Below are 9,928 nucleotides of genomic sequence, written 5' to 3'. Positions count from 1 at the left end.
CTCCCTCCCTTCTTCCCTTTCTCATTGTCCCTCTTGGTGGCCCAGAGGTTAGAATTAGAATGCAGAATTGATAACAAAAAAATTAGTTAGCAATAGCAATAGCAATAGCAGTTAGACTTATATACCGCTTCATAGGGCTTTCAGACCTCTCTAAGCGGTTTACAGAGTCAGCATATCGCCCCCACAGTCTGGGTCCTCATTTCACCCACCTCGGAAAGATGGAAGGGTGAGTCAACCTTGAGCCGGTGAGATTTGAACCACTGAACTGCAGATAACAGTCAGCTGAAGTGGCCTGCAGTACTGCACCCTAACCACTGCGCCACCTCGGTGATTAATAAGTAGGAATTTTGTAACTCTTAGATTGTTTTAGATTGTTATCAAATGTTTATTCGCTAACAATTAATTAGCTATAATAACAATAATGAAATGATAATGGATACAGCTTAATGATATATACATGTATTGGCAATCTAGTAAAAGAAATTTGGATATAAATTGCAAATTGTAACTTGGGAAAAAGACCTATACATTTTATTAACAAATGTGTATTTAGATCTTGTTATAAAGGTTTTTGGGGGGGGGGCTGACAAGAGGAGATGGGACATAAATAGTAAATGATTTTTAGCCAATTATAATAACAAGGAAATGTCAATGTACATTGTTTAACAATATATACATGCTATGGTATTGGCAAAAGTAACTTGGATATAAACTCTAAACAGTGAGTTGTGGGGAAAAAGGGGGGGGGGAAGTTTAGAAACTTTATTAATTGACTTTTACTTAAAATATGTTATAAAGGTGTAATGTTATTGGAGGATTTTTTGAAATAGCTAATGAATGCCATTATGCGGTTGTGTCTTTAAGTATGAATGATTTGAGGTAAAAGCATGTTCAAATAATTGTAGTCAAATGAGAATTGTGGTACATTGATAGTAAGATATACAATTTTTTTTTATTTAAAGTGTATAATCTAATATGAACTATAAGTAATGACTGTGGAAGAAATGCACGAAGGTTATCTGTAACCAATCGACACGCTTTCTACAAGATGTAATGAAGGGTGATTCTTTTTTTGTGTTTTCGTCCAATTAAAATAAAAAAAAATAAAAAAAGAATACAGTATTGCAGGCTAACTTCGCCCACTGCCAACAGTTTGATCCTGACCTGAGCCTGAGCCTGGCTCAAGGTTGACTCAGCCTTCCATCCTTCTGAGGTCGGTAAAACGAGGACCCAGATTGTTGGGGGGCAGGAGGCTGACTTTGTAAACCGCTTAGAGAAGGATGTGAAGCCTGTGAAGTGGTATATAACTCTAAGTAGACTAGAATAGCAGAGTTGGAAGGGACCTCGGAGGTCTTCTAGTCCAACTCCCTGCTTAGGCAGGAAACCCTACACCACTTCAGACAAATGGTTATCCAAGCTCTTCTTTAAAACTTCCACTGTTGGAGCATTCACAACTTCTAGAGGCAAGTTGTTCCACTGGTTAATTGTTCTCACTGTCAGGAAACTACTCTTCAGTTCTAAGTTGCTTCTCTCTTTGATTAGTTTCCACCCATTGCTTCTTGTCCTGCCCTCAGGTGCTTTGGACAATAGCTTGACTCCCTCTTCTTTGTGGCAACCCCTGAGATATTGGAAGACTGCTATCATGTCTCCCCTAGTCTTTACCTTCATAAGACTCGACATGCCCAGTTCCTGCAACCGTTCTTCATATGTTTTAGTCTCCAGTCCCCTAATCCTCTTCGTTGCTCTTCTCTGCACTCTTTCTAGAGTCTCCGCATCTGTGCTATTGTTATCCTGCTTTCCTTTTCAGATAACCAGGCAAAGTTTTTTTTTTGAAAAAAAGTTTTTTATTTTTCTTATGCATACATCCATTTCACAAATATACAATTCTCATATATATTATTCGTGTTATACATTATCCTTTAACATTTATAATTCCATTCCTCCCCCAAAGATATAATAATATATTCGAGATTGCTTTCCATCTTATACTACAACCCTACTTCTTCCCTCTCTCTTTCTCCTACCCTCCCTTCTTCTCTTTCTTCTTTTCTCCTCTCTTTTCTTCTTCCCCTTCCTCTCCCCTGCTCCCTTCCCTCTTTCTTCCCTTCCTACCCTCTCTCCTACTCTTGCTACCTCTCCCATCCTTCCTCTCCTTTTTACCCTTTCTTCTTTCCCTCTCTTCTCCTCTCCTCTTCCCTCTCCTTTCCCTCCTTCCGTGGTTGCGTTTCCATATTTTATTCAGGAGCGCGTTTGAGCAAACCCGAGGTAACCAGGCAAAGTTTGATCAGTGGCCCCCTAAAAAAAAAAAAAGCTTATTTGGGAAAGTGCTCCGTCTCTCTGAGAACTCCCCCTCCTTCTTCCTGAGAACGGAGGGCGCTCCTAAAATATTGCTCTGCCCAAAAAATAGAAAGAAAGAAAAATGCCAAGGGTGTCTCTTCCTTTCTCCCGCCCCCTTCCACCCGCCCCCCTCCCCTCCAGCCGTCCTGCATAAAGCCAGGGCCGAAGGACCAGGGCGCCCAGTATCAGCGAGTGGTCAGCGGAGGAGAAGGACCAGAATCGCCTTTGGGCTCCTACGTCTTCCAAAGCCAAGCGAGCATCATGCGCCCCGTCCAGGCTTCAGCGCTTCTCCGCGCCCTGAGGCTCCTGCTGCCGCTGGTTGCCTGCGGCTGGGGACCCTCGCTCGCCTCCCCAATCTGGAGCCACGCCGACGAGCTGGTGCACCTCTACACCTTCAACGCCAGGAGGAGCGTCCACCTGCAGATCCACCCCGATGGACGCGTGGACGGCAGCCAGTCCCAGACCGTGCATAGTAAGTCCCCGGAGAAGCTGCAAGGCTGGCTGGTGCGGGAGGATGGAGGGATGGATGGGAGGGGGGGATGTCCAGGGTCACCCCCGGAGGCTCCAGAGTGCTAGGAACTCAATAACAGAGTTGGAAGGGGCCTTAGAGGTCTTCTAGTCCACCCCTCCTGCTCAAATGGCAATGGGAACAATCAATAGGGCATAGTAAGTCCCCGGAGGAGCTGCAAGGCTGGTTGGTACGGGAGGATGGAGGGATGGATGGGGGGGAATGTCCAGGATCACCCCCAAAGGCTCCAGAGTGCTAGGAACTCAATAACGGATGGGAGCTTAGAGGTCTTCTAGTCCACCCCTCCTGCTCAAATGGCAATGGGAACAATCAATAGGGCATAGTAAGTCCCTGGAGGAGCTGCAAGGCTGGTTGGTACGGGAGGATGGAGGGATGGATGGGGGGGAATGTCCAGGATCACCCCCAAAGGCTCCAGAGTGCTAGGAACTCAATAACAAGAGTTGGATGGGACCTTAGAGGTCTTCTAGTCCACCCCTTCTGCTCAGGCAGTAATCAAGTGACAGTGGGAACAATCAACCCAATGGAACAGAAGTTCATAAGTTGTAGGAGCTTCATCACTGGAAGATCTCAAGAAGAGACTGGACTGCCATCTGTCAGAAATGGTGCAAGGTCTCCTGCTTGAGTGGGTGATGGGGTTGGACTAGATGACCTACAAGGTCCCTTCCAACTCTGTTATTCTATGTTCTTTATCCCAATTGAGACAAATGGCTGATCAGCCTCTTCTTAAAAACTTCCAGGGATACCAACCAGCCCCAAAGGCTGTGAATCTCACCAAAGATTAACCACATAATAATGATGATAATGATGATAATAATGATAATAATGATAATTTCATTCATTTTCATTTCATTTCATTTCCCTTTATTTGTATGCCGCCCTTTTCCCTGGGGGGACTCAGGGCAGCTCACAGTTCAAAAAGGGGGGGGGGAAGGACAAACAATTTCCAACATAAAAGCAATACAACATATTAAAAAAAACACAACAGTCACACAATTTGAGTGGGGTTAGAATCTTAACCCCAGGCCAGCCGGGACAGCCAGATCTTTAAGGCGGCGCGGAAGGCCTGGAGGGTGGTGAGGGTCCGAATCTCCACGGGGAGTTCGTTCCAGAGGGTCGGAGCAGCCACCGAGAAGGCTCTCCTCCGAGTAGTTGCCAGTCTACACTGGCTGGATGATGGAATTCGGAGGAGGCCTAATCGATGCGATCGTATCGGTCTGGTGGAGGTAATTGGCAGTAGGCGGTCTCTCAAGTACCCGGGATAATAATAATACAATATTATTATACAATAATAATGATAATAATACACAAAGTACCGGGACTTGCAAATTGAAGTTGAGTGACTGTGGGAAAAGAAATCATGTGTTGTCCCAATTGTAACTGGAGCCCTTGGAGCAATACCCAAAGGGCTACCTCGCTATTTGGAAAATTTAAATTTATCGGACGTGAACATTCTGATTCTACAAAAAAACCACCCTCCGTGGAGCAGCTTATATCCTACGATGTTACCTTAACAGTTCCTAGGTCCTTGGTTGGGACTCGAGCTTTTGAGCTACCAACCAGCTCCAAAGGCTGTGAATCTCACCAAAGATTAACCACGCAATAATAATAATAATAATAAATATTTTGGAGAAAAACTTCATCCTAAGAAACCTCTAATTTAGATTGTATTTATTCCCATTGTAGATGAGATGGATTGAAGATGCTTTCATTGAAAGTGTAGCTAGGACCCTCCATAGCTTCTCTCTTGCCAAAGCTACCTTGGCCTTTTCTCCTTGGACTTCCAAAGTGGGACCTTCTTGGTTCTGGAGGTCTAGGGGAGACTCCCCTCTCTTCATGGAGATTTACCTTATTCCCCGTGGCTTTCGCGGGAATATGGGTTCTCTCTCCATTCTCTTGTTTTAGGGTCTTCCTGTGTTGTGCTACAGTTTGTCTAGCTTTGCAACTTTTTTATTTTATCTTATCTGGACACTTGCCCGAGCGGCTGCCCACATAGAGGTTCAAAAGTATGCACATGCGAGTAGGTAAACAGGTACCACTTCGGTGGGAAGGGATCTTTATCTGGATCTAATTGTATATCAGATTTTTTTAAAAAAACAAATGACATACACCAGTGGTGGGTTTCAAAAATTGTTCGAACCTACTCTGTGGGTGTGGCCTCATTTGTGGGAGTGGCTTGCCACCCATGTGACCGGATGGGAGTGGCTTGCCGCCCATGTGACCGGATATGAAGATGCCGACGACATTTGTCAGAACCACCTTAAATTACCTCACACACAGCACTGGCATGCATAAGAATACGATGTAAACTTGTTTTTTAAAAGGCATCTTTGGTTTGCGTTAAAACAACTTCAACACACGCAATGTTCTGATTGCACCACAAACGCAGTAGTCATCCTTACCTTTCACAGAGGCACTGAGTTTTATAAATAGGAGCATGATAGTGTAGAATAATCATATCCAAGGACCAGTGGTGGGTTTCAAAATTTTTTGGAACCTCTTCCATAGGTGTGGCCTGCTTTCCGGGTCCACTGGTGGAACCTCTTCTAACCGGTTCGGTAGATTTGACGAACCGGTTCTACCGAATAGGTGCGAACTGGTAGGAACCCACCTCTGACATACACAATAATATTTCTTCCGCAATCCAACGTAAACAGAAAGTGCTACATCTCTTTCTTACAAGTAGGAACATTGTTTGCCCTTTTGACCGAGGGTGGCCGGGTAGTGGAAATGTTCGCCTCCAATTTGGAACATTGAGAGTTCGATCCTAGATAGGGGCAGATATTTCTCTCCTCGGTGGTTAAAAAAATGATATCTGTTGTGAACTCCAGGGTGGCGTCAGGAAGGACATCTGGCCAGCAAATGCTCAACTCCATCCAAACACTCCAATTCTTCCCAGAATTTAGGGATTACAGGGTCATTTTCCCTTTTGATCGAGACTGTAGCCAAATGTTTTGCCACCAGAATTTGGGAAGACTGGGAAGGCATCAGATCAGAGGTGGTATTCAGCCAATTCTGACCAGTTCTGGAGAACTGGTAGTGGAACTTTTGAGTACTTTGGAGAACCAGCAAATACCACCTCTGGCTGGCCGCGCCCCCATCTATTCGCTGCCTCCCGAGTCCCAGCCAATCGGAGTCCTAGTTGATCAGCTGGGTTTTCTTCTGTTGCTCTGCACAAGAGAACGGAGCCAGAAAGCAGGTTAGTGGGGTAGGGTGGAAATGTGGGTTTTGCAGTATCCTTCCACTGCCCCACCTACCAAGCCAAGCCACGCCCACAAAGCGGTAGTAAAAAAAAAAATTGAATCCCACCACTGCATCAGGTAATAGTATTCTGATATTTGAAGTTGCTATTTCTGGTTTAAGAGACGTTGAAGAGATCTCCTAATATTTAACCCGTTTCACTTCCAGGTGCTTTGACCATCAAAACAGAAGATGCCGGATATGTAGTGATCATTGGCGCGAAAACCGGACTCAGCCTTTGTATGGAGAATAACGGAAATCTCTTTGGATCGGTGAGTCCTAATTTTCCTTTCGGCTTATTCAACTCCTTCCCTAGTGCAGCAAAGGCATTAAGTCCTCATTTTACGATCTCAACAGAGCCCAAGGTTTCTGTTGTTAAGTGAATTGTAACTTGGAGCGGTCACTAAAAAAAGGTCATTAGGACCTTTTGTGCCACAGTTGTTAAGTGAATCGCTGCCGTTGTTAAGTTAGGAACGCCGTTGTTAAATAGAATGTGGCTTCTCCCATTGCTTGTCAGGTGGTCACAAAAGAGAATCATGTGACACACACACACACACACACACACACGGGACACTGCAACCGTCATAAATATGAGTCGGTTGCCAAGCACCTGAATTTGGATCACGTGACTATGGGGATAGCAGAACGGTCGTAAGTGTGAAAAATGGTCAAATGAGTCACTTTTTTCAGTGCCATGGTCACTAACTGAACTGCTGTAAGTTGAGGGGACTATCTGTAGATAGAATAAATCATCCTCATCTTTTAACAACCCCATAATCCCTTGCGGGGTGGAGTCGGGGCAGCGGAATGGAGCCAGCAGAGTGTTTACTGGCCAGATGCCTTTCCTGTTGCCAGAGCGGAGTTTTGTTCAGTAGACGTATTCTCATTCTGCCCAGAGAGAGAGAAATATCTGCTTCTACCTAGGATCGAACACACAGTCTCCCGATTGGGAGGCGAGAGTGCCACCTCTAGGCCAGTACACCACTCTGTACAAAGAAGAAATGTCTGGAAAATTATATATAAATAATAAAATAATCTAAATGAGCCGTGGATGTTCTTTTTAACCGTAAGGGACGGCTTGACCTTTCACCTCCCTCTTTTTTTAATTAAAGTTTTTATTTTTTCCATTTTTATAACTTATAATTACATGTATACTATTATATAACCAACATCATATTGTATTATCAAGTGTTTACATCAATTCATCTTACCAACAACTCCCAAAAACCAATTATTGGCTCTTCTGCTCTCCATACACCATATTTGTACTCTATCCATTACTTTCTTCTCCCTCTCTCCTCCCCCTCCCTCCCTCCTTTCTTCCCTCTGTCATCCTTCTCTTCTCTACTTCCTCTTCCTCTCTCCTTCTCCCTCTCCCCTTCCCCTCCCTACCTCCTTTCTTCCCTCTGTCATCCTTCTCTTCTCTACTTCCTCTTCCTCTCTCCTTCTCCCTCACTCCTTCCCCTCCCTACCTCCTTTCTTCCCTCTGTCATCCTTCTCTTCTCTACTTCCTCTTCCTCTCTCCTTCTCCCTCTCCCCTTCCCCTCCCTACCTCCTTTCTTCCCTCTGTCGTCCATCTCTTCTCTACTTCCCCCTCTTCTCCCCTTCTCCTCTCTCCCCTTTCCACTCCTCCTTTCTCTCCTCCTCTTCCCCTCTGCCCTCTCTCCTATCCCTCTCTTCTTCCCTTCCCTTTCTCCTCTACTTCCCACTCTTCATCTCATTTACTTGGTGTATTTCAGCTTCTGAGCGAGCTCCCTTTTATGTTGATGGTATTTATAACTCTTTTTCAATATACGTATTTAATTTTTCTCCTCCTCTTCACCTCCCTCTTGACATTTTGTGTTTGTTTCCTTTAGAATTCCTTCGGCAACGAGGACTGCGTTTTTAAACACACAATGCTGGAAAACGGCTACGATGTTTACCAATCTCCCAAGTACCATTACCTGGTCAGCTTAGGGAGGGCAAAGAAAGCATTGTTCCCTGGTATGAATCCCCCGGATTTCTCTCAGTTTCTAACCAGAAGGAATGAAATCCCCTTCAGCATGTTTGACCCGCCAAGGCCTCAGCGGGAAGATACCCGGGACGATGATGCCGAGCTGTGTGGGGGCATCTTGGCAGGAAAGATACCGGAAGAAAGCCCAGATGAGGTGGGCCTTCACCCCTGCTTGACCAGCTCAAATTCTGAAGAACGGGACCCAAACGGCGCCACGCTGAGCCGAAGATTTCCTAGCCCGCGAACGGATTCCTGAACCCGAAAGACGAGAACTGGAATTTTCTCCGGAACCGTCAAAGAAAACTAAATTCCATTTTTTTTCCAGATGAATTGTTCAGAATAAGAGGGTCACAGCTATGTACAGGTAGTTCTCAGTTTACAATAGTTCATTTAGTGACCGTTTCAAGTTACAACGGTACTTTAAAAAAAAAACGGGACATTTTTTCACATGTACGACGGTTGCAGCATCCTAAGGCTCACCTGATCAAAATTCAGATGCTTGGTCACTGACTTGTCTTTATGACGGTTGCAGTGTCCCCGGGTCATGTGATCCCTTCTGACAAGCAAAGTCAGGGGGGAAACCAGATTCACTTAACAACGGTCTTACTAATTTAACAATTGCAGTGATTTGCTGAACAACTCTGGCATGAAAGGGCTTAAAATGGAGCAAAGCTCGCTTAACCAATGTTTCGCTTAGCAACATAAATTTGGGGCTCAATTGTAGTCGTATCTCAAGGACTGTCTTTATGCATCTTCCCGGTTCTAGCCCTGGTCCTTACCAACCTGAATGAGGTCTTGGAGGTCTTCTAGTCCAACCCCCTGCCTAGGCAGGAAACCCTACACCACTTTAGACAAATGGTTATCCAACATCTTCTTAAAAACTTTCAGTGTTGGAGCATTCACAACTTCTGGAGGCAGGTTGTGTTAGGGTGCAGTACTGCAGGCCACTTCAGCTGACTGTTATCTGCAGTTCAGCGGTTCTAATCTCACTGACTCAAGGTTGACTCAGCCTTCCATCCTTCCGAGGTGGGTGAAATGAGGACCCAGACTGTGGGGGCGATATGCTGACTCTGTAAACCGCTTAGAGAGGCCTGAAAGCCCTATGAAGCGGTATATAAGTCTAACTGCTATTGCTATTGCTATTGCTAATTAATTTATTAAATTTCTCCTAAGTTGCTTCTCTCCTTGATTAGTTTCCACCCATTGCTTCTTGTTCTACCCTCTAGTGCTTTGGAGAATAGTTTGACTCCCTCTTCTTTGTGGCAACCCCTGAGATATTGGAAGATGCTATCATGTCTCCCCTAGTCCTTCTTTTCATTAAACTAGACATACCCTGTTCCTGCAACTGTTCTTCATATGTTTTAGCTGCCTGTCCCCTAATCATCTTTGTTGCTCTTCTCTGCACTCTTTCTAGAGTCTCTACATCATGGTAACCAAAACTGGATGCAGCATTCTAAGTGTGGCCTTACCAAGGCATTATAAAGTGGCATTAACGCTTCACGTGATCTTTCATTGTTCTCCATGACGAAGATATACGATAACGCATTTCTTTCACAAGCAGCCCTCTTGGTCCAGAGGTGATTTTTTTCAAGATTGAACTGGACTTCCTGTTTTTTTTTCTTGGAAGACATTTCACTTCTCATCCAAGAAGCTTCTTCAGCTCTCAAGTGGCTGGGAGGAGATATACCACTGGTAGTTATTCTAGGGGTACTGCAAAACACAGTCCTTGGGAAGACCGGGAAGATCCAAAGAGCTTCTTGGATGAGAAGTGAAATGTCTTCAAAGAAAAAGCAGAAAGCCCAGTTGCCTCTTGAAGCAACTTTGGGACAACC

At 44.8% G+C, this 9,928-nt stretch overlaps 1 protein-coding gene across 1 annotated transcript; it reads left to right on the top strand.

Moving 5' to 3' along the window:
* The first annotated feature begins 2,598 nt into the window (after positions 1-2,598).
* Positions 2,599-8,352, top strand: FGF23 (fibroblast growth factor 23). Its single transcript, XM_032221879.1, has 3 exons — positions 2,599-2,809; positions 6,272-6,375; positions 7,960-8,352. Exons 1-3 carry the CDS (start codon positions 2,599-2,601, stop codon positions 8,350-8,352), a joined length of 708 nt encoding a protein of 235 aa, XP_032077770.1.
* Positions 8,353-9,928: the final 1,576 nt, after the last annotated feature.

Source organism: Thamnophis elegans, chromosome 7 (genome assembly GCF_009769535.1).
Source record: "Thamnophis elegans isolate rThaEle1 chromosome 7, rThaEle1.pri, whole genome shotgun sequence".
Classification (NCBI taxonomy): domain Eukaryota; kingdom Metazoa; phylum Chordata; class Lepidosauria; order Squamata; family Colubridae; genus Thamnophis; species Thamnophis elegans.
This window is presented reverse-complemented; position numbering and strand designations above follow the sequence as displayed.

Coding starts and splice junctions, on each gene's coding strand:
- FGF23 (XM_032221879.1), top strand. CDS start 2,599: ATGCGCCCCGTCCAGGCTTCAGCGCTTCTCCGCGCCCTGAGGCTCCTG. Junction 2,810..6,271: donor CCAGTCCCAGACCGTGCATA/GTAAGTCCCCGG, acceptor TTTCACTTCCAG/GTGCTTTGACCATCAAAACA. Junction 6,376..7,959: donor ACGGAAATCTCTTTGGATCG/GTGAGTCCTAAT, acceptor TGTTTCCTTTAG/AATTCCTTCGGCAACGAGGA.